The 23,943-nt window shown below is 39.3% G+C and overlaps 1 protein-coding gene across 6 annotated transcripts in view; it reads left to right on the forward strand.

The window, feature by feature from the left end:
• The window catches only part of Ap3b1 (adaptor related protein complex 3 subunit beta 1), a 214,871-nt gene that overhangs the window by 107,081 nt on the left and 83,847 nt on the right, over nt 1-23,943 (forward strand). For 3 of the 6 annotated variants that reach the window (XR_009592381.1, XM_021654247.2, XM_060385580.1), the window contains exons 15-19: nt 682-858; nt 11,984-12,170; nt 13,124-13,254; nt 17,612-17,744; nt 20,448-20,577. Coding sequence is in view for 5 of the 6 variants with exons in the window: in XM_021654247.2 (XP_021509922.1) it covers nt 682-858; nt 11,984-12,170; nt 13,124-13,254; nt 17,612-17,744; nt 20,448-20,577 (758 nt within the window). In the remaining variant the exon portion in view is untranslated. The remainder of the gene's footprint in view (nt 1-681; nt 859-11,983; nt 12,171-13,123; nt 13,255-17,611; nt 17,745-20,447; nt 20,578-23,943) is intronic. The other 3 variants (XM_060385579.1, XM_060385578.1, XM_021654248.2) reach the window with 3 other exon arrangements.

A 23,943-nucleotide genomic window follows, 5' to 3' on the forward strand; every position in this document is an offset into this window, starting at 1 on the left:
CATACTCTAAAATGTTGGTCTTAATGGGTCTGATGGAAGGTTTCCAATTTGTAACAAGGCAGCGATTTTTAGGAAAACAAATTATATTGAAGTGTACTTTATTTTAAAAAAATTATAATACTAAAGTATAGTGCAGCCCACTTCTGCCACAGCAACATGAAACAGTGTCAGGAACAAGCAAAGGCACTCACCCAGATTAGGTTGAAATTTGCTGGACTCTGAAGGGACCAGATTCTAGACAACTAATTCTTACTTACTAATTCTTTCCAGGGCATTTGTTTGAAACCCAGTTGTAAATGTTCATTTATATAACATTTAGGAGCATTTTGCTTGCATGTGTGTCTGTGTACTTCATGTGTGTGTGTGGTGCCTGTGGAGGCTGGAGTTAGAGAGGGATGTGAGCTGACATGTGGGTGCTGGTGCTCACACCAAGCTCCTGTGTCAGAGCAGCCAGTGCTGTTAACCACTGAGCCATCTCCAGCGCCGCAATCAGCTTCAATGAGATTACCTTTGTGTTTGTACTTGATAACTGAAGCTAACCTTCAGTGTGGGAACAGCGCCTAGACAAGACATGCAGTGAGTAAATACGTGGAAGTCCTTGCAGTTCTAAGCCTTTTCTGTGCTGACGCTGAGAGTGTGGTTTTCCCATTTCTAATACTATGATCTGTTTTCTCATACTAGGTTCCTGTGGCTAGAGCAAGCATTCTTTGGCTAATTGGAGAAAACTGTGAACGAGTTCCTAAAATTGCCCCTGATGTTTTGAGGAAAATGGCTAAAAGTTTCACTAGTGAAGATGATCTGGTGAAATTGCAGATTTTAAATCTTGGAGCAAAGTTGTATTTAACCAATTCCAAACAGGTAAGACTCAGGTCCTTATTCATGCTGATAGGTGCTTCCAGCATTCTTACCAAGCCCCTGGCGCCTGTTCAAGAGCTACCCTGTGCACTCAACAGGATCAGGGCCTGCTTGTATTAGGTCCTGTGGTGGATGGCAGGAGTGCAAACAGAAGTCACTCTGGTCTAATAGAACAAACAGACTTAAAAGAAGACCTGTGGTAAAGGAGTTGAGACAGTGTTGGTGAGTGAGTTCAGACGGTCTGGCCTGGAAGAGGTCAGCAGACATTTATGAACTTGCTTGAGAAAGGCCTGGGGGAGGTCAGGGTGCAGTATGCAGAACAATGGAAGGAGAGAACAGGGCAGAATGCTAAAACTACCTGGGGAAATTTGTGGAGGTGCATTCATTAACATGTTTACTGCAATCTCAGTATGCATGCCCTCAAGTTAATAAGTTGACCTGCTGTCATAAATGTGATAGTTTAAGGGGGTGGGGCCTTTGATAGTTTTAGTTCAAGAGGGTGGAGTCCTTCTAAATGACATCTGGTGGCTCATACAGAAGTTGTTTTTTGTTATTATTTTCATTATTGTCACTGTGCCCTTTTCTTCATAGTGACAGATAGCCAATACCTGGATGGAGTCCTCCATTTAGAAATCCTAGAATGTGCTCAGGGTCTTTTTATTCAGTGAATTTGGAGGCACCTTTCGTGGCACTCATGATTTTGTTTGAGCTAAATCTTTATGACAATTTTGGTACAGTTTCTGAAGTATGCTATTGTATGTTTCAGGATAATTCTTCCAGATGGCTTCTGTAATCGTTACTACTTATAGGGGAAAATGCAGAATATTTTAAAACTATTTTAATATTTCATAGGGCTTATTATTTTTAAATGATATAAAAATAAATGATGTGGCCTGTGGAGTTGTGTTTTGTTTCCAGTATTTCTCACCTTTTTTTGTTTTGTTTTGTTTTGTTTTAAAAAAAAGGAGGTTGGGAAAATTACTGAGTAAAAATTAGCACTAACAAATGGTTTTGTGCCCCACCAGCTTGACAGTATGTTTTAGTTAATGTGGTTCATAACCCAGTGGATATTAGGAGAAGACTAAAGTGATTGCTTTGACTGAAATGTAAAACTGTTTCTACCTGTGTTTACTTTAGCCATTTTAAAAGCTGAATAGGGAAGAGCAGCCAGTGTTTAGAGCTGGCTTTCCACGAGATGCTAGGACTTCTTTCTAGACCTGATATCCTGGGATCATAATAACGCATTGAACCGCTCCAGAACGTTCACTAAATTACATGCTTCTAGAGAACGTGTAAGGTGGTGTTTTTTTTTTTTTTAACAAGGTTTAGTAATATTTATATAGTATTTACTATTTTTTATCTGTATGCATAGAGAATAGTTGAATACTAATTTTGCTTCTTCAGAATATCTATGCTTGCTGCTAGGGAAATGCCACAATCAGTAAAGTTCTAGCTATACAAACATGAGGACCTGAGTTTATTATTCAGGACTTCTGTAAAAACAAAGCAAAACAAAACAAAAAACACACACACACACACACACACAACTGTGGCTGTCCCTGATTACAGTCCAGCACTGGGAAGGCAGAGAATAGATCCTGGGCTGCTTGCTCACTCAGCCTGATTGGTAAGATCCATGTGAGTGGAACCCCACATCAAAAAGAAAAGGTGTATGTGGAGGTGAGGGGGCTCAGCGGGTATGAGTCTTGCCACCAAGTGTGATAGCCTGTATCTGAGCTCTCAAGAAGCACAGGATGGAAAGAGAGAATGGAGTCCTTTAAGTTGCTCTCCAGCCTTCACATCAGTGTCGGGGCAGGCTTGTGGTTGCTCTTAGGATTGCTTTGCTTCCCCTCCCCTTCTCCTCCCCTCCCCTTCTCTCTCTTCCCTTCCTTTCCTTTCTCTGAATAAATAAATAAATAATAAAAATTAATGAGGACAAACAAAAGTAAAGTGGATGGCTCCTGAGGAACAGTACCTATGGTTGACCTCTAAACTCCACAAGCTTACCCTCACAGGAACACATGCACACACACACACACACACACACACACACACAACACACGTAGAGAGAAGGACAATGACAGGCAGACACAGAGAGAGACATAACAAGAGAGAGGGGAAAATGTCTCTTCTGATCAAAAGAGAAGAGAACCAAAAGGTAAGTTTAACACCCCACTTTCAGTTGGCAAAGTAAACTCTATTTAGCGTGATCTTCCCACAGATCAGATCAAAACTGGAAACTTGAAAGCAGAACAAAAAAGCACAGCTGCCTAAGCACTCAGAGCAAAGAGAGGCAGAGCAGGAAGCTGTTGCAGGGCATGCGGAACCTGGAGGGAGCAGGAGGCACACACAGGGTAATGTCCTGAGCTGCAGTTGGCACTGTACATGGTAACTGCACTCTAAACAGGACAGTGTGCAAGCAAGCCGCAGACACAGAGTGAAGGCAGAACTCTAGAGTGCTGAGAGTGGAGGAGCCTGGGTGTCTGTGCATAAACTGCCCAGGTAGCTTTGGCTGACTCCTGAAGCAGCAAAGCAGCACCCTAACAATGGAAGACCTGGCCTGAAATTTGAGGTACAACTGGGAAATAGAATATACACTTTGAACGTCATCATGTTAATAGTGTGCTGAAACTAACAAAAACCTAGTACTAATTAAAGAATGTTCACAGTGATGAGAGTGGTGTCTGTAATATATCTGTAAGGCCAGGGTTACTCAGTATAAGGAAGACTACAGTGGAGGGTTGTGTTGTGGGTTAGCGGGTTTCAAGTTTCACTTGGGAAAGCTGAAAGAATTCTAGAGACAAATGTTGCTAATGGTTTCCTAAAAGTATAAATGTCATTGACTTATAACCTTAAAATAATAAATTTCATGTTCATTTAACATCAGTTAAAAAAAAGATAATTGGGAATATATGACCAGTTTTCAAGAAGGAAAAATCAATAAAAAAACCCAAGCTATTCTGACACATATTAGAATTTGCAGGTAAACATTTTGAAGCAACTGTTAGAAATTTGCTTTGTGATAGAAAGGGAACTATACTCATAATGAGTGACAAGATAAGTCTCTGGAGAGAAATATAAATTATTTTAAAAAGTCAAATAGTTATAAAACTGAATTGGGTGTAGCATACACCTTTAATCCCTATACTGCAGAGGCAGAGGCAGGTGGAGGACATCCTCATCTGCATAGTGAGTCCCAGGCCAGCCAGGGCTACAGAGTCAAGCCCTGTCTTGGAAATGTAAAAGTAATTCTGATAGCTGAAAATGCAACATTTGTAAAATGAACACCCTTCCTGTGGGGAGCCAGAGGCCCAGATGAAAAGACAAAGGGAGCTTTACTTTGTTGTCTTTGCCCAGGAGTGCAAAAACAGTCCTAAAACAGTCTAGGGCTGGAGCCAGTGCCTTGACTCAGTTAAGGTTCTGTTCCTAGGAACTTGGCTTTTCCTCCTAAAGAGTTACCAGTTCCAAGGTTGCTATGTGCTCTGTCTCTGAGGCTCTAGAGATGTCCTTGTTCCCTTTGTGTAATGTTGCTTGATTAGACTCCTGTTGACTCTGTCCCATTTTTTCCTCTAGAACAGTATATGAAATGCTATACTTTTCCCCCAATTTTATTGTTATTATTATTGATTACAATTTATTCACTTTGTTTCCCAGCTGTAGCCTCCCCATCACCTCCCAATCCCACCTTCCCCGCACCCATGTCCCTCCACTAGTCCATGGATAGGGGAGGTCCTCTTCCTCTACTATCAGGTCTCATCAGGGCTGTCTGAATCCTCTTTCTCTGTGGTCTAGTAAGGCCACCTTGCCAGGGGGAGATAATCAAAGAGCAGACAGCTGAGTTCATGCCAGTGACTGCTCCTGCTCCCCTTACTAGGAAATATCTACAAGACTGAGCTGCCCATTAGCTACATCTGAGCAGGGGGTCTAGGTCCTCTCCAAATGCTATACTTAATAAGTTTGCTTGGCATAAGACACAACTTATGCAAGACCTTCTGATACCCAATTTTTTTTTCAGTCTTCTTTATCTTCTGTCCTTCAGATCTTCTGATCTCCCGATCCTGTCTTTTAGGACCCTTTCACTAAAGAACAGTCTACTGGTCCAGGTCATTTACTTTGAGTGATGTGTGTGTGTTGTGTCTGTGTGTGTGTGTGTGTGTGTGTGTGTATGTGTGTTACTAAAACAGCCTAAGTATTTGTGCATGTTAGGCAAGCACTTTACCACTGAGGTAGTATACTACTAGCAGAATTACAAAACTGCTTTTTCTGGTATTAAAATCTGAATCTGTATAGCTTAAAGCTCCTTTATGTTTTTTAAAGTATGTTATAATATGACTTGAAATTTTTATTTATTTATTTTCAGGATTGGAGAAAAACCTCTATATTACATTTAATTCTCTTTTTTTTCTTTTTTAATTTTAATTTTATTTATTTAATCACTTCACAGCCAGATCCTAGTCCCGTCCCTCTTCTGCTCCCAAATAAACCTAACGTCTCAACCCAGTCTCTTTCTCATTAAAGTTTGTTCTTAGAATCCTTTGGACATATGTTTTGATTATTTTTTTCTTGTTTAAGAATTTCATACAAGCTCAGTCTTTAAGTGCGTTCCCTAGCAATGGGAACGGGGCTTTCTCTTTTATGAACTCAGTGGCTGGCTCTTCTATCACCTCCCCCTGAGAGGGGAGCAGCCTGCAGAGGCCAGAGAGGAAGATAATGCAGCCAGTCCTGATGAGACCTGATAAGCTAGGGTCAGATGGAAGGGGAGGAGGACCTCCCCCCATCAGTGGATTGGGGGAGGGGCTTGGGAGGGAACAAGGGGAGGGTACTACAGTTGGGATATAAAGTGAACAAACTTATTTATAAAAAAGATAAATTTAAAAAATTGTTCTGATTACATTTACATATGCCCCGTTATTTTCTCTCATCTTCCTCGCCCTCTGCACCTTTTTTTTTGGTTTTTTTTTTTTTTTTTTTGGCAGCAGCTTTTAATCTGCTGTGTGGTGGCTACCCTACAACTGTGTGATACCGGTGGTGGGAGCTTGTGTACATGTGAACAGGACATTATTATCTCACTGCATGCTTTCCCACTGGTTACAGTTCCTGTGTGAGACAGTTTCCCCATTAGATGAACCAGGATTTAAAATAATTTAGTCAGCCTACAGTGTTTGTGTTCTTAAAAAGCATCATGTTAAACAAAACCATACCATATCAAATGTGGGAATTGCTGGAGAGATGGAGCTCCGCTCACAGTGCTCAAAAAGCTTCAGAAATATGCTACATATTTTTTTAAGTGAGAACCTAATAAAAACAAAACCACAGTTTTATATATGGTAGTTCTTAAATACATAGACTGTTAAATGAAGCCGGAGGTTGAGTGAGGAGGCATGTGCTGATAGGTTCTGCTCCTCTGTTAGACTTCAGTAATGAGAGTCATTTGAAATCAGGGGCAAGTTCCTTGACGAGTGTGGCTCACAGCATGCAGATGTTACTGGCTCAGGTAGATGCCTGAGGTATGTATTTGGTGGATCCCTGAGCAGACAAGTTCTGCTGGGTCCATTTTTCTGCTCTCACCCACTGCTTCTTGCAGAAGAAATCAAACATAAATTCACATTATGCCTGAATTTTTTCTGGACTATGCCACCTGAATTAGAGCAAATACACGTTTACAAAACAAGCTTAGAGCAGAACTGACTAGTACTATGGGATTGTGAGGATGAAATAAGACTGTCCTGCACGTGGTGCTTAGCTCGTGGTACTTCCTCTTTTTTACTTGAGCCTAACCTCACATTTCTAGTCAACTGCAAGATTTTCTTAGGGGAAATGATTTTTCATACGAAAGAGAAATAGTTCCGCTACCAAGAATCACTTACCCCCCATCCCTGGAAGAAACCTACTCATTTGTGCCTATTCTCTTAAGAAAAGGATGATGGGGCTGGAGAGATGGCTCAGAGTTTAAGAGCACTGGCTGCTCTTCCAAAGGTCCTGAATTCAATTTCACAACCATCTATAATGAGATCTGGCGCCCTCTGCTGGCATGCAGGTGCACATGCAGGTAGAATACTGTATCCATAGTGAATAAAGTCTTTATTAAAAAAAAAAAAGAAAGAAAAGGATGATATGATCCCTCTTTTGTTATCTACTGTAGAACGACATTAGACAAAAAAATCCAGTGGCCAACACTGTTGGAGTGCTTATAAGAAAATAGTATCTGTGTGTGGAAAAGTAAAGATTTTGTGACTTGTAGTTGCTGATGTCTGGAGTTCTTGGGACAAGGCATGAACACTCAGCTTGGGTTTGGTTAAAACAATTAATAGCAATTAAAAGTGAATAAAGGGTACTTTTAAAAAACATCTTTAATAATGTCTTATAGAGGAATTTTAATTCAGAACATGGGTGCTCTCTCAAGAGATCACATCCAAAGACCTTTAGGTCTGTGTGATCCTGCTGGAATGCTGACATGCTGGGTGATGGCACCTACCTTTACTCCCAGGAGACAGAGGCAAGCAGATCTCTTGAGTTCAAGGCCAGCCTGGTGTAGAGCAAGTTTCAGGTAAAGAAAAGCGTAGATCCAGGTGTGCTGGTATACAGCTTAAATCCCAAACAATGAAGGTAAAGTTAGTTTATAGAAGGAAGTGATGTTTTATTGAGTGGCAGACAAAGTGAAGAATCAGAGAAAGATTTGACAGAATAGGATGTACCCAACTCTCACAAGAGAGGAAAGGGAAGCTGCTTAGGAGAGCAGAACAGAGAATGAGGGAGAGGAGGCACTTTTACAGAGAGAGGTTGAAGAGAGCAAGCTAGACACAGATGAAGACAGAAGGAACCAGAAAATTAGAACAGATTGCTGGAGTTAGTTTAAGGCCAAGCAGAACAATTCAGAGGCTGAGAGAAAAGCCGGATTGAATAAATCAGCAAGGAGAGAAGTTTAAGCCAGAACTGCTGAGTTGAACTAGTTCAGAAAGAAGAAAGGGTAAGCTTATTCAGCAGTCTCAGAGGCTGAAAGCATTCTAGGCCTAGCTTAGATTGTATGGCGTCTAGAAGCTTCCAGGCCTAGGCCTAGGTTAGCAGACGAGGCCTCTGTGACAATTACATTAAGCAAATAAAAGTTACTCTTATAATATCTGATGTTTTATATGTAGAGATAACTGATAGGACAATGTTGTCTCTAAGCCCTTGTTTTTATAATTATGGCAAATTGCAAACTTATAAAAAAATAACATAGCAGGAAAAGTACACATATCTGTCTACCAGTAGGACCCCATCTCGGTCAGCATTTGTTATACTTTTCAAAAATGATAGCTCTGAAGCTTCAAGTTCCTTTTCACATCTTCCTTCTTTCTCATTGGTGACCACTACTATACTGTTGCTGTGTTTCATTCAGTAAAGCTTATTTTCATTATATGGGTATGGATTAATAAAATTATTTTGCCTTGTAGTTTGAAATGTGCATTTTCCTTTATTAATGTCATGTCTTAGAAATAGTGATATGTACAGATGTGGTTCATTTGCTGTTTTACATTCTGTGAGATACTCAATTTTTACTTCTCTGTTACTTAGAGTAAGCACTTTTTACTCACTAGTGCATTTTGATTCTTACTGGGAAACTGGGAAACTGGGTAAATTGTACTGATACTTTAGGGACCTCTCCTAAAGTTAGGAGCATGCTTCTTTATTTGGACTTTTTCAAATATCTCCTTGCTTTGCCCTTTGTTCCCATTTGACAAAAGAAGGCTTTTGTGCTATGCAGTGACATCACTGCTCTGTTTTAGCCTCTCTCTCTCTCTCTCTCCCCCCATCTACTAAGAAAATTAAGTAAATATGAATTAGAAAGGAAGACTGCACTAGCGCTAGAGTGGTATACAGTGGTATTGCTCCTGCCTGACATGCCTGAGACCTTAGGCTCAATCTCTGTTACTCCTTGCTCCAGCAAAAAACAAAATACGGATATCTTATAGACAGCCTTTCAAATAGACAGGGAAGTGGTTATCAAACTAAAAATTGTGACTTAAATAGTCACAACAAAGAATCTTCTGTTGTTGAATGTATAGAACAGTAGTGCTGCTTGGATTTGCCTCTAGGGTAGGTTAAGAGGTCTATGTAGTTTCCAAACATATTCATTGATTTTTTTTTTTGCCTTCACAAATAACTTGTTATTTATGACTTTTACACAACCTTAATTATTTTGTACTGACTGTTAAACCATATTCATGCATTGTATAATGATATATTGGACATTAACAGGCCATGTGTATAGTGGTGGTTCTACTGGCCCTTAGTGATTCCAAGTTGTCCGTTTGTATAAGTGCACTCTGCCCCACAGCTATGGAGCAGCCCAAAGACAATTCCTCAGGGCATATCTTTGTGGTTAATGCAGAATTGTAGGAGAAGAATACTATGATCTGAATAAACATTGGCTACCTTATTACTTGTTTAGAATATTCAGGTAAGGATATCGTGCTCATCTCTTAGTAAGTTATTTTAAATAGTAAATTCCTTAGTTTTGTAATATTTTTTTAGATTCCTTTTTTCCTGTGTACCAATCACTATGAGGAGCATATAATTTATATATATAATTTACATATATATTATATATCTAATATATATATATGGTTTTTATATTATATATCTAATATATATATATGGTTTTTGATAGCCTTAGCTATTAGTTAGCAACAGTAGTAGTTTCTTAAATCTAAACAGGAAAGTTAAAGTAACATCAAAATTTAATAAGTTAGAGCAGAGGGTAGTGAATATTTCTGTTAGAGTACAACATATCATATTTTCTTGTTTTATGTAACTTAGTGTTTTTGACTGATATTAATATGCTGCTTTCCCGAAATGCCATCCCCTTTCTAAGTTGCCCTGGAGAGATCTAATTCATGATGATGCCTTAGTGTCCCACCCACTTACAATGTGTCCCAGTTTTAATTTTTAATGAAGCAATGTCCTTAATGGTTATGTTACAATAACACACAAGTAGATTTACTCATCTCTGCTTTGAATCATAATGCTCTTCAGTGCCACGTGAGATAAGCGCAGTGCCCCTACACTGGAACCACAGTGCTGGCAGGAGGGGAGGAGCAGACACAACTAGATCCCTTGTGCTTTTGTCCAGTCACTTACACAATCTGTGGGCTCCTCGTCCATTGAAAGACCCTGTCTCCAAACATAAGGTGGAATGCAACAGAGGAAGACACCCAAGCATACACACACATACACACTATGCATACAGCACACATATACACAAATATTTCATAATTTCTAATCATAAAATTCAATTTTGAAAAATATAAGACTGAAAATGGACTATTTTAAAAATATACATTCTTCAGAGAAAAGCCTTTGTTTCTAAATGCCATTGCTACTAAAGGCAAACGGCAAAGAAATTGGTGACTGTAGTATGTGGTGAATAATTAATATGCTTATTTAAATGCATTGTTGCATCCAGATATACCTCTTATATTCTAAAGAATTTTATTTTGAAAATATTTTAATAGAGGTGTTCTATAAGCTTAGTAATAATTTTATAGATAGAAATACATCTTTCTGATTATTTTCAATACAGTGCTTGTTAATATACCTTAAAAGTTTAATTTTACAAAACTTAGTTTATAAGCGAAATGTGTAACTGCCAGTTTGAAAAGTTGCATTAGTAGACCTCATTGCTCCAGTTAGAGTCAGTTGCAGGTTCTCAGTCTCAAAGCCCGGCTAGACTTTAGCATTCACTAGCTGTGAAGTTTCACTCTGACCGGAGGATAGTAAATGTTTCCTGAGTTCACAGCTCTCCCATGCAGGTGTTTAGGCCTCCGTGTATCACACCCTACGCAAGTTAGTGTTGAGTTGCATTTCTTATCTTTCAGATATTGGCTAATTGACATTCTTTCAAAATAACATTCTTTATAATATAATAGGAATCATAAGTCCTTTCTTTCTTTATCTATGACGCAGCATGGACAGCAGTTGTTTGTAATCAGATTTGGGAAAGATCTTTAACAAAGCTATGTTAATGCTTTTAAATACCTTGTTTCCAAAATAAGCCTACCCCACCCCCACCCCCAGTCAGTTCTCTCAGCTGACTATTATTTAAAGGGATTCCTGGTCCTGACATACTATTCTAGCATTGTCGTTGCTTCTCCCTACTTGACTGAGTCTATTTCTCTCTGTTTCTAATATATGTAAATGTTCTAATACTAATAGTCTTTGGTTGTTTTTTTTTTCCTTATTTAGTGAATTCTATTTAGTTTATATTTACAGTTGAACACATGTAGCCTTCTAAATTAAAATTGCTTTTTCATTTAAAAACACTGTAGTTTAAAGTACAAACCTATTTTGTTACATTCCAATTTTGGTTTATTAAAATCATCTCAATATACATTAATGTAGTGCGTTCAGAAGTTGACTTAGCAAGCCTGATTATGGTGTAAAAGCTTACATAAATAAATAAATGACCAATATTACTAGAGGCTATAAGCAGCATGGCGGAAAAATGGAAGAACTCTTTTATCCTAGTTTTTAGAGGGCATCAGCAGCTTGCTTTTATGAAAAAGTAACAGCTAAATGCACTGCAAATAATTTGCAGTAATCCAGTTCAGTGATTCATGTGTCTGCTTTAATGGGTCATAATTCAGGGTGAAGTAACTGAGTGCAGTCAGAGTGCAGACACTGCCTATGCCAGGAGCAGTATCTCTTCATAAAGCGCACCTCAGGAGAAGCAGTTTGCCAGCCCCTAATACTCTCTGATGTTTTGATGTCCTGCATATTTTTCCGATTAAGTTTTGAGTGCCATGTTTTTAGTTGGATTTCCACATTCATTATTCTCACGTAGACCCTTCAGCGGGTTTGCCATATATGATTATTTTTTTAATGATGCCTTTCTTTCCACTTCAGCGGTTTAATAATCTAGCACATGGCTGCTTCTCGATGCTCAGCATTCACTCCCCAGCACAGAAGAGGACATGTGCGTTGGCTTCAGAATTCCATTTGCCATGTTAGAAATGCATATTCCCCATGGAACGACATTTGTTTGACATAACCATTCATTTTTATTACATCTTTAAATATGTTTATCCAGAGTTATCAATAATCATAAATAACCATATTCTCAACTTGTTCTGTTTTTTTTTTCTAACAGACAAAATTGCTTACCCAGTACATATTAAATCTCGGCAAGTATGATCAAAACTACGACATCAGAGACCGCACAAGATTTATTAGGCAGCTTATTGTTCCGAACGAGAAGAGTGGCGCTTTAAGTAAATATGCCAAGAAAATCTTCCTCGCCCAGAAGCCTGCACCGCTGCTCGAGTCTCCCTTTAAAGGTACTATCAGGCGCAGCGCCACAGAGCACTTACCTAAGACTGTGCCAGTGTGTCCTGGGCCTGGTGTGCTTCAGATTTATGTCTGGGACGCGTACATGGCTTCTGTGTCCATACCTTGGGGCAGTGCGCGTGCGCTTGTTCGTCTCCTCAGGGCAAGTTGTAGCTTTATGTTTGTTAGCAGTCTGTGTTTCTGAAGACCTGTCCTCCCAAATAATTTCAGGGCCTCTGGGCTTTTATTCTCATTAGGCAGTTTAACTGTACAGTAGATGAAATAGCTGTTGTGTTCTTATAGATATGGGTTTTATTTCTTTTTTAAATACTTTTATTTCCTACTATCTTAATAGTATGTTAGTAATTAAATATCAGTGCATACTAATGTCAGCATCTCTAGGAGAAATTATTTCATACAAACATTTTTATGTTTAAGTACATTTTTCAAAGAAGAAACTTGTGTTCTTTTCCCCAGCTTTTTTTTTTTAAGGACTAATTAAATATCTTATTAGGTAATAAGTTGCTGTTATAGTTGGAATCACATGGTTATGTAGCTTGGCTTTCACAATGTTTCTTAATTGTTGTAAAACAGTAAATGCAATTCAGTTTGGTATAAAAACTATTGAAATTCTGAATGTGTTTGTGCCAAGGCATGTATATGGATTGTTTAACTGCGCTGTCATTCCTAATATTCACTGTAAAGTAATTTTTAGAGAAGCTACATTTCAGAGCAACACCTCTAAACACACTGACTGATTAGCTTTTTTATTGACCATTATGGGGGAGATTTTTGTAATCTATGGGCTGAAATCAGTTTTCTGACCTATTGAAGAGCTTCCTGGTTTATATTTATTCCTTGACATTTGTGGTAATATGCCAATTGCCTTGAGCTCTGATTATGATTATTATCTGTTATATACAGCTCATATTGTTTGTTTTCTATTTTCCTCCATTTTTAATAGATAGGGATCATTTCCAGCTTGGCACCTTATCTCATACTCTCAATATTAAAGCATCCGGGTACCTGGAATTATCTAATTGGCCAGAGGTGGCGCCTGACCCATCGGTTCGCAATGTAGAGGTAATAGAGCCAGTAAGTTGACCTTTCTGAGATTAATTTTGTTCTAGCAATAAGAGCTTCTGAGGTAACTACCATTTTATAGAAAGCCTTTCGGCTGAGAACGAAATGCTGTTCTTGTGTATGTGACTGTAATGTGTTAGATATACCTTGCCTCAGAAAAACTAAATAGTGTGGTTTTCTTTGCCGCTGTACGTGGACTGTTCTTTGCTTCAAGGAAAGAGAGAATTGAATTCTCTGCATCAGTGCCAGCCACATTTGTGTGATCGCATTTGTAGCAGTGTAGATTAAATTTCTAAGGTATTTAGTTTCAATGGATTGAGCTTTTTCTACTTTGTTAGAGATTCGTAAGCTTCCTGTCAGTGTTTTTATAAAAAATTTTTGATGTTCTTTTCCAGAAAATAAAAACCTGTACAAAATGTACTGGGTTTTTGGATGAGCTCTGTTTTTTATGTGACATTTAAAAATTAGTAGGGAGCATTGTGTACCAAAGATGACCTTGATGAGGTCACAAAGATGAATAATACACTTTCACATTTTTTTAAATGCCATATTAAATTTTCTGAATATCTTCCTAAAGGTACTAGTGTACATAATTAATATTCTTTACTAATATTACCTGTTTATTATTTCATAAATAAGTTGATAAAGAAAAAGGCATTTTTCTTATACTTAGAAATTGTGTGGAATATATTCATTGCTTTTTAAGGTAGAATTACTTTAAATGGAGCCATTGGAATTACATTCTTGATGCTTTCCTCATGTAAGTAGCACAGTCAGCTAGAATTCAGGTAATTAGAATCCTTTATCATTAGCTCCAGTTGTAAAGCTAGGTAGCCGCCTTGTTCCTCTCCACATGCAAAGAAGGGAGACCATCCTCACTTTAACTATAATCCCTTTAATGTGCATAGCCATTGATGATTCCCCGATAAGTGGCTTTCTTTTTAATGTGAAATTTACACTGACTTTGGAGCACCCTGCAGCAGATGGTTAATAATATCACAAACATCAAAACATCATCATTTAAACCTCATATTGATATTCTTTTTTTTTTTTTAGACAGTTTCTTTGTGTAGCTCTGGCTTTCCTGGAACTCACTGTGTAGACCAAGCTGGCCTCTAACAGAGATCCACCTGCCTTTGTCTTTGCCTCCTGAGTGTTGGGATTAAAGGGGTGTGCTATCATGCCAGACTTAGTATTTCATTTCATAGGTGAAGAAACCAAGGTTTAGAAAGCCTGTATAAATGTAAGTTCCCAAAGCTCCTGCAGACTGGGATTCTACTCTTGTGTCTGCCGTGTGCTGTGCTATCCATTCTTTTCTATATGACCAAGGAGAGGACACCTGAGCTGGTTTCTGTGCTTACTGCCATCGTTTCCATGTTATAGCAAACTATTATGAGAACTGGGGCATGGGAGATGGCTCAGTTGGTAAAGTTCTTGAAAAGCAAGGGTGAGGACCCAAGTTTGATCCCTAGTACCCATACAGATTTCCAGCTGTGGTGGGGTGGAGACATGTGGCCCTTGGCATTTGTGGCCAGCCTGTCTGGCTGAATTGCTGAGTGCCAGGCTCAGTGACGGACCCTGTCTTGTTTATGACTCTGCCCTTCACACTCAGCCTCTACCCCATGAACACATAAAACACGTGTTAAAAATAAAGGATAAGTATAATTAATAAAGTTGTGAAAATCCATTGCATGATTGTTCATCCTTGCAGGTAAGTTTGCTTATTTTTCTCCCAAACAAAAGCTCTGTTCAGCACAGTTGTCATATGTCAGATGCTGGAATATGAAGTGAGTGTTCTTCTGCAAACATGCTCTCCCTGATGTTTGTTCTTGCTTGCTGTTATGGTGCTGTCCTCTTTCTTGATTGGGTGCACAGTGCTTTGGCTCAAGTAGAACAGTCTCCTTACCTTCGAAAGAGCTTATCTTCTCAGAAGTTTATAGCAGTGCAGTTGAATTTTGTCTTGGTAGTGTTCTTAGGCTGTCTGGCTTTTTCCGTTTTCATGTGTTCTAAGCATTAACTTTTTTTTTATTAATTACACTTTATTCACTTTGTATCCCCCCATAAGCCCCTCCCTCCTCCCCTGACTTTTTTTTTATAGGAACAGGACACAAGTAATCTATTTCCTTCTCTTTATTTCAGTTGTCCTGTTTAACAGAGACAAATTGATTCCTTATTTTGCTGACTATATTTCTGAAATTAATAATTAATAACTCATGGAGAATAATTACAACTGATAGAATTTGATTTAAAGTTGTCCATATAAGCCATATAACAAACAGATTCAATCTATCACTTTCTGAGATAGTGGCTTGAAATGTTGTACGAGGGATGCAATGAAATATAAACACAGTGGAACTAGTTCTGTTCTGAGACGCAGTCATAACTGCAGAAGGTGGTGTACAGATCGCTGAACCACTCCTCCCCCCCAAAGTCATATCCATGCATTTTGTGCACATGATACACTGTATTATTCTGGGTTTACTATTGAGTGATCCTCTAAGGTCAAATCTCATTATCATGAAATATAACTTAGGAAGAAAAATGGCTGAGGCTTAGATAATTTGACATTTTAATCAAAACAACAGGGAGCCTAGTCAGGTTGACACTAGAAGTCACTTTGAATTACAAAACACCATTTCCAGGACATCAGGTGTAATGTATATTTATATTAAGGTACCCATAAGTTTTGTGGCTCCTTTAGAGTTTTTTGTTGTTGTTATTGTTATTTGTTTGTTTAGTTACAGAAAATCCTTTTTTTTCCAGTAACACAAAGACTATCTTTTGCATAGCAAGGACATTTTTCTTTATAAACAAGTAATTAACGTGCCTTCTGGAGGACCTTTTCGATTATCTCTCTCCATCTCTTCTGTTCTTTCCTTTTGTTCTTTCATTTATAGCATGGTGGCTGACATGCCAGAGTGAGAATCTAGTGGTATTAGGCTTTGGGCCTGTAATGTGTGAAACTGTGTGAGTGTGGACACTCATGTACTCAGATTGTTTTTATTAGTTTTCATTTTCCAAGTAATTTTTCAGGCTACTGGAGCTTCTCTGGGGTAGTTGGGGGTTTTTAGCATAAATATTTTTGTTTGTATTAGTATTTTAAAACATATTCCCAGAAAATTACAATGAGCCTTTGGTGTTGAGAACAGTTCTTGGATTAGAACCTGTGTTGTGTTGTAAATTCCATATTTATACACACACGTACACACACGCACACACACACTATCATGCTGGCACACACTGGAAACTCAATTAAAAGTGTAATAAATAAGTGAGTCTTAATCATTTTGACCTTTTAATAAATCTACATTTTCCTATGTTTCAGGAGAGAAGATAGGAAACGTAATTTTTTTCACAGTGAAACAAATTCATGGTTGTGACAAGTTTATAGTAGAGACTTCTCCTAATGCTGTGTTTAGTGAACACCAAAGAACATTATTTTCTTAAATGCAAACAAATATTTTCTGGCTATAAAATTCAAAGCTTTAAGGGTATACTAGGTCTAACTAATATTTATTGTGACATATTTGCAATGCTTCAATATACAGGTGCTAGAAATAAAAGTAAGTCATATAGTGTATTAGAAGGCAGCTAGTACTACTTTTTAAAGGAGTTGGAGTTTCTTTTGAAGTAGAAGAGGTGAGGGCAAGACTCTCAGAGGTCTTGGAGACTTTGAAGGAATAGTAAGAACTGGCTGGAACAGAATATGCAGAGGGAAAAGGAAGTGAGGGGACAGCCTGTCCTGCCTGGCTAGGTGGACTGTTGTAGGTGTGCTGTTTATCTGAGTGAAATAGGGAGCCTCCGAGGTTTGACAGCAGAAAACAGCTGGGCCTGACTCTATAGCTGCCATGTTCAGCAAACTTTGGATGGAATCAGTGGAGAGGAGAAGCAAATAACCAACTGGGATCCTCTTCCAACAATTGAGGAGAGACAGGTGCCTAGACCAGGGTGGAACAGCATTTCACCCTGGGTTAGACATAAGGCTAAGTCAAGTTTTAGCCTAGGAAGATGCTGAGGGCTCCTTATTGCCAATGTTCACTTTGGTTTGCTTGCTTTTTTTCTCTTAAGTATCAAGCTATAAACATATGTTGTTGTTACTGTAGGTTAAGTCATCTGTGGATCAACAAATACAAATGTTTGTTAAATAGTCTAGAAGCATAGTGTGAGTGATCTAACACTGGGTTCTAGTGAGAGTGTGTGTTCTGTGTTTAGAAGTAGATAACATGGCTGTTAGGACTTCTAGCAGTTGCTTTCTCTGTTGAGGTCTCAGTTTTTGCTGAGTTCACAGTGAACTTAAGTGGTTACATTTGCCAGGATCCTATATCCCATAATAAGAATTCCTCAATGTTTACTCTGTTTATATAAACAGGCAAAAGAATGGACCCCAGTTGGAAAAACAAAGAAGGAAAAACCTGCTAAGAAATTTTACTCTGAGTCTGAGGAGGAGGAGGAAGAAGGTGAGGAAGAGGACTCCTCTGATAGCAGCGGTGACAGTGACAGTGGTGGGTTTCATAATTTATCAGACTGTACGTTCACGCTATAGATTGCATATGGATGCCCCTATTCTTTCACCTTCCAGTCTAGTGCTAAATTTAAGATGTCTCAGCATTCATTTATTTTCAGAGCTAGGAAGCTGAGAGACAGTATGCATTGAAAAAAGCATGCTAGGTATGGATTCAGAATCCTGGGCTTCAGCTGTCCCAAGTAAATGAATCACCTACTTTTCCATCTGATAGGTGAAGAGAAAGACTTTAAAAAGTATGCCTTTAATCCCAGCACTCCAGAGGCAGATGCACGAAGATCTTTTGAGTTCAAGGCCAACATGGTCTACAGAGAGACTTCAGGATAGCCAGGGGTACATAGAAACTCTGTCTCAAAAAACAAAAAAAACAGAGAAACAAACAAAAAAATAAAAAGAAAACAAACAAACAAAAAACAAAACAAAAAACTTTATAACTAAAAATGTTTATATGATTTACATAATATCATACAAGACACTTGGAGTGTGTGTAGAACATACATATTTGCAAAAGTTTAACATGGTGGCAGCTCTGGCCTAAGACTGTCACTATTTCCTAGTTATCTACTACTTTTTCACCTGCCCTACCAAAATCTTTGTAGTATCTGATAAGTCAACTCTGTCAGCCCAGAAAGCTAACATGAAAAGCGTATAACTTGAAGAGTAATGTAGACCATTGAGAAAGATTGTTTCTATCGTTAATCATGTGTTTTATTTTAGACCCTACACATGTCTCCATCCTTTTCATTTACAAGCTTTTACCTGTTCCTAGATTATTGTTGTTCAGCATCCATTTGAAGTTCCGTTAACACTGCTATTCGTGAGCTTGTCTGAATACACAATAGTGAGCTCTGTGTGAGGGGTTCTCCGTGCCCCCACAGGAAAAATAACTGCCTAGTATGAGCTAGACCTAAATTGCCATTGATTCCCACGTGAAGACAGAAAGAGAGTGACTTTGAAGCTGTAGCTCACCCCCTTCCTTGTTCTTTGTGTGAGGGGTGGATGCTGGATGGGTGGGTGTAGTATATGCCTGTGTGTGAGAGCATTCACCTGTATGCATGCACGTGTAGGGGACAGATGTCATTGTCAGGTGTCCTCCTGTCACTGTGCATCTTATTTTTGTAAACGTTGTTTACGTGTATTCATTTTCATGTGTAGAGAGAGGCACAATCCATGGCACTTGTGTAGAGACCAGAGGACAACTTGAAGGATCAGTTTCCTCCTTCCACCCTGAGGGTTCAAGGGATCTAACTCAGTTTGGCAACAAGCACCATCTTTGCAGCCCTGCACCTTATTTGTTGAGACAGTCTCTCCCTGAATCTAGAGCTCACTGTTTTCTTCTAGGCTGACTAATGAGCTACAAGACCCCCCCCCATATGTTCTTCCCCCTTACCCAACACTTGAGTACAGAGATACACACCAGCAAGCTTGGCTTTCACTTGTGACAGGTACTGGGGAGCCAAGTACAACTTCTCATGCTGGTGCAGCAAGCACCTCCCCGCTGAGCCATCTCCCAGCTGTGTGTGTGTGTGTGTGTGTGTGTCTTTGATTTCATAACACGCTCCAAGTGTCTCTGTCTAGAAGCTTTAGGTGAGGTTTGTGAGAGATCCCATAGTGAGTGCCTTTCCATGTGCCAGTCCTGTTGTCCTCTAGTCACCTGCACATGTTTTGGATCATGTACTTGTCACAACAGCTCTGAAGTATTTTCCTTGCTGAAAGGAAACTGAGAGCCAAAGGTTGCATAACTTCCAGACTTAGAGCTGGTTAGTGTATAGCCAGGATTTGAACCTGGACATTCTCATGGAAGAACCCTGCTTCATACTCCACTCTGTGGCAGTCTAAAAGTACCAGCCATCCTGGCTGTGCACTGTGATGTAGAAAGGAATCTTGATGAAGCATGTGTTGGAACAGTGTTTAACTGCAGGTTGTTTGTGCTAAGGACACTGGGTAGGTGATAAGCAGGGACAGTGGTTTGTTCTTTAGTGTACAGCTCTGCACCTATAATCATTTGTAATAGTAAAAAATATGCTGCATTTTAATGCATATACTAATACGCACATATTTTGAGAGAAGGGCCCACACATAGCCCAGGCTGGCTTTGAACTCAAGCTTATCCATCTTGCCTCAGCCTCCTGAATCCTAGAATTACAAGTGTACTCCATCATGCCCAGCCCTTAATGCATCGCTTCTGCAAGAACACTATTATGCCATGTTATCTCAGACTGGGAGACTCCTAGGCTAGCAAAAGTAAGTCACAACTCTAGGAATTCTTAAACGCTCTTATCTCTCTCAAAATTGGTTCCTAGGAAGATCTAACTATTGCTTTACTTTTTACTAAGCAAAAATTTCTGGAGCAAGTAGTAGAATTTAAAATTATTTCTTTCTTATACCACTGTTAAGCATTCTTAAAAAAATGCATACTGTAGCTAGCTGCTTTAGTTTAAAAGAGAGACTCTCTCAAATTGGCTTCCTTGTGTATCTTGTCTTTGCTCTACCCATTGTCAGGGCATCTTCTCTCTGTCTGGGTACCTTCCAGAGCACCACGTTGAACCCATGCCTCGCACCAGACAAGGTGCATCTCAGTCAGCAGCTCTCCCTGTCAGTGTCCTCTCTCCCTGTTGGTAGTGTGTACTTCTCCATGTCATTAAATGGTTCTGAGTGAAAGAGCAGCCTGTCTGTCTTTCAGAGACTGGGTCTGGAGGTGAGAGTGGAGACACAGGCAGGAGCAGTGAGGACAGCAGCGAGGACTCCTCCAGTGAACAAGAGAGCGAGACTGGAAGCGAGGCAGATGCAGAACGCAAAACCAAGAGGAAAAGGTGAGGTACTTTCTCAGTTTTTCTCTAGAAGTTTCCCAGAGCTACTATTTCTCCTTAATTCTCCGAGTTAGAAAATGCCCATGTAAACCTTGGCTTACCTTATTTAGATTTCATTTTGAACAGATTTTAGGGTACATTTTTAAACGTGGTATCACCTTGTAAGGCTGCCTTCAGTGACCAAGCAGTAGGGATGAAACACTTAATTACCTTTTGCAGCAATTTTGCTGAGGGCTAAAATTAAATCCTTCAGCACTTTGCCATTGTATAACTAAGACAATTGATTTTTCTAAATAATGTTACATTAAAAGATCATGATCCGGATATCAGAGTCAAGGGCTGTGAAGGAAGACGGTCAGAGGATACTTAAAGGTTAGTGCTTTTCCAGCTCTGCCGTTACAAACAGCGTCCTCATGTGTTAAGGTGTCGTTAAGAGTTTGAGTAATTGGGGCTAATACTTTGGATTGTGTGGCTCTGTTCTCCCCGCTGCTGCTAGAGTGGCCTGCACTGACTCCCTGGCCTTTCTCAGGGGCCTGCTGCCCGCTCCTGTGATGAGCTTGCAGCTTGGGCTCAGTGGTGGCTGACAGCACTGATTGGGCGCAGTACGCTCTCTGCTCCTTTTATTACAGACAGTAATTAAAGCAGCTCGCCCTGCCACTTCCATAACAAACACAGCATAATGCCCTAATTATGACTTTATTAATTTAAGTCAGGATTTAATGATTTTAAAAGTGATTTATATTGTTTTTCCTGTTCAGAACAAATGAAATCTGTAGGTTAAATTAATACAGGCTTTTCATCATTGCAAAGTTAAAAACCTAGTTACCAGTAAATTCCTCTCATTAGGTTAACATCTGAAACTCTAAGCAGTAAGGTAAACAATAATTACCATCAGAATTGAGTGATGCGTAATAAAATAACACTTTTACCTTTAAAATCCTATCTGCAGTGCCAGGAGTGATGTCTCCTTAGAAGAGCTCCCTTGCTGCGGGGAGTGCCTTGGCTTGTAATTGCCTGGTGACCGCAGGCTCTGTGCTTGGCTTTGACTGCAGGCTAGCTGGGATGATCGGGTTGGGAAAGTGTTTTGAGAAAAGGAACATGGTCATCAGCACAGCAGTGTTTCCTCAGATGGCAGATGTCATCATAGAATATACTTTTAATCACATGTTAGTTTCATATTTTTTTCCTTCAGAAATGTTTTTGTTAAATTTTTATTTATGTTTGAATTTAAAGTAACTGTTACACCAAAGTGAACCACAAATACATTCTAAGCCATTTTATTTGCAGGTACTTGTTCTCAGCAGTGCATTGGGAATAATATATATTGCTATTATTTTGTAGGAGAGAAAACAACATATTTTTCCATCTTCAGATATAATTACATGTGCTCTGAGATGTTGCCATTGCTCCATTTTTTAATAAACAGCAATCATATTTCCTCTACAAAAATCAATTCTGAGAACTATTGATTCTTCTTTCCTCACCACTCTGCCTCCTCCTGTGTTTCTCAGCCTGTCTCTTAGAATTTGTTTATTGTTTGCCAGCACATTTAAAGTTCTTGATAATCTTTAAGTATCTTCAGAAACTACTTTTTAGTAGTGACAAGTGTTTGTTATTAAATTTGAATTTTACATCCCGAAGTATCTTCATGATAGACACAGTCGTATATTACAGGGGAAGTTGGTCCTCAGAAGGAGACAGATGTGAATTCAAAGTATTTGAATTCAGAGTTCATGATTTCCTCTCCTGCCAGTGTGTCCTTAAAGGTATTTAACCTCAAATGTTGGTTTCCTTACCGTAAGGGTGTTAATGTACCCAGTAAGTGAGTGTCTACAGCAGATCACTGGGATGAAGTACCCAGCACTGCCTGGCCCAAGGTAGATTATTAAAACCAAAACCACAAACCTTAGGTTGATTGATTGATTGTGTGTTTGAATGTGTTATGTACATACATGTGTGTGCGTGAGTGCATGTGCACCATATCACATAGGAGCCTGAGGAAGTTAGGACAAAGTCTTGGATTCCCTGGAACTGGAATTCTAGGTAGTTGTAAGCTGCCATGGGGATGCTTAGAACTGAACGCAAGGTCTTTTTTAAGAGCTCCAAGCTCTCTTAACTGCAGAGCTAGCTCTCTAGTCCCCAACGTAGGTTTTTAAAAGAGCTGGCACATGTGCATGCATTCATGCACACATGCGCAAGCACACACAGTGAAAGGAACTGGACTTTGCATTTTGGGGGAAAGTCTCAGCACCTCATGGCAGCTAGTTTGTCTCTCTTCACTCTCTTTGTTCTCTTTGGGGAATATTTCTAACTTGCCCAGTTACCTTGCTTCTGCTCTCAAGTTATATCCTTTGCTAAAGAAGATTCCTAATCTTGGTTATCTAGTGTGTGTGCCCCTTTGAGTGTTCTTACAAAACCTCTGTACTTTGCAGCTTCTTGCTTCCGTGTCTTGTCACTGCCGTTGTATTTCTCTGTATGCGCCAGTGCCCCACAGACACTGTAAGCTGACACACAAATCATCCGTGTCTCACCACCACTATCTTTAGTACCTAGCATGGGCCTAACAAATTAGTAATAACTACTAGTTGACTAAGAGAATAGCACTTTTAGTGAAATGGCATATTAAAGGAGTCCTGTGAGAGTGTGATGTGGCATGCACCTTCTCAGCATTTAGGGGTGTGAGGCTATCCTGGGCTACATAGCAACAAAGCAAAACCCTATCTCTAAATAAACAAATAGGAATTTTCTCTTGGCTAATTTAATATTTTCTTGTATAATATATTTAAGATCACATTTGTGTGCTTGTCTAATTGATTTTTTTAAGAAAGAAACAAAATCTACCAAAGCAGGTCTGTTGACAGAAGTAGATGTGTAAACATTTGTTTGTTTGTTTTTGTTTTTCTTGAGACAGGGTTTTTCTTTGTAGCCCTGGCTGTCCTGGAACTGTCTCAGTAGACCAGGCTGGCCTTGAACTCATGGATATCCACCTGCCTCTGCCTACCAAGTGCTGGAATTAAGGGTGTATGTCACCACCACTGTCCAGCATTGTCTGAACTCTTAAAATTATCAGTAAGCAATATTTTGAGATATCATTTTAAAAATCAGCCTAAGTTCTGAGAATTTCTTAATGTTAGCTCTTAATTCTAGAAAACCAACTGGCTGTCTCGTAGTATTTTTCTGTGTTGTTGTTGATTGTCAGTTAGTGTTGTTCTATGATTCTGCACTAGCTGTCGGGCCACCTTACTTGGTTGCAGGCAGCATTACCCTTAGCGTTCATTAAATCGAATTTACTTGTGTGTAAGCACATCTTCCTCGTGCCCTGCGTGGAGATCAGGGAACCACCTGTGGGATCCCAGTCTGTCCTTCTGT

The sequence above is a fragment of the Meriones unguiculatus genome, chromosome 6 (genome assembly GCF_030254825.1).
Source record: "Meriones unguiculatus strain TT.TT164.6M chromosome 6, Bangor_MerUng_6.1, whole genome shotgun sequence".
Classification (NCBI taxonomy): Eukaryota; Metazoa; Chordata; class Mammalia; order Rodentia; family Muridae; genus Meriones; species Meriones unguiculatus.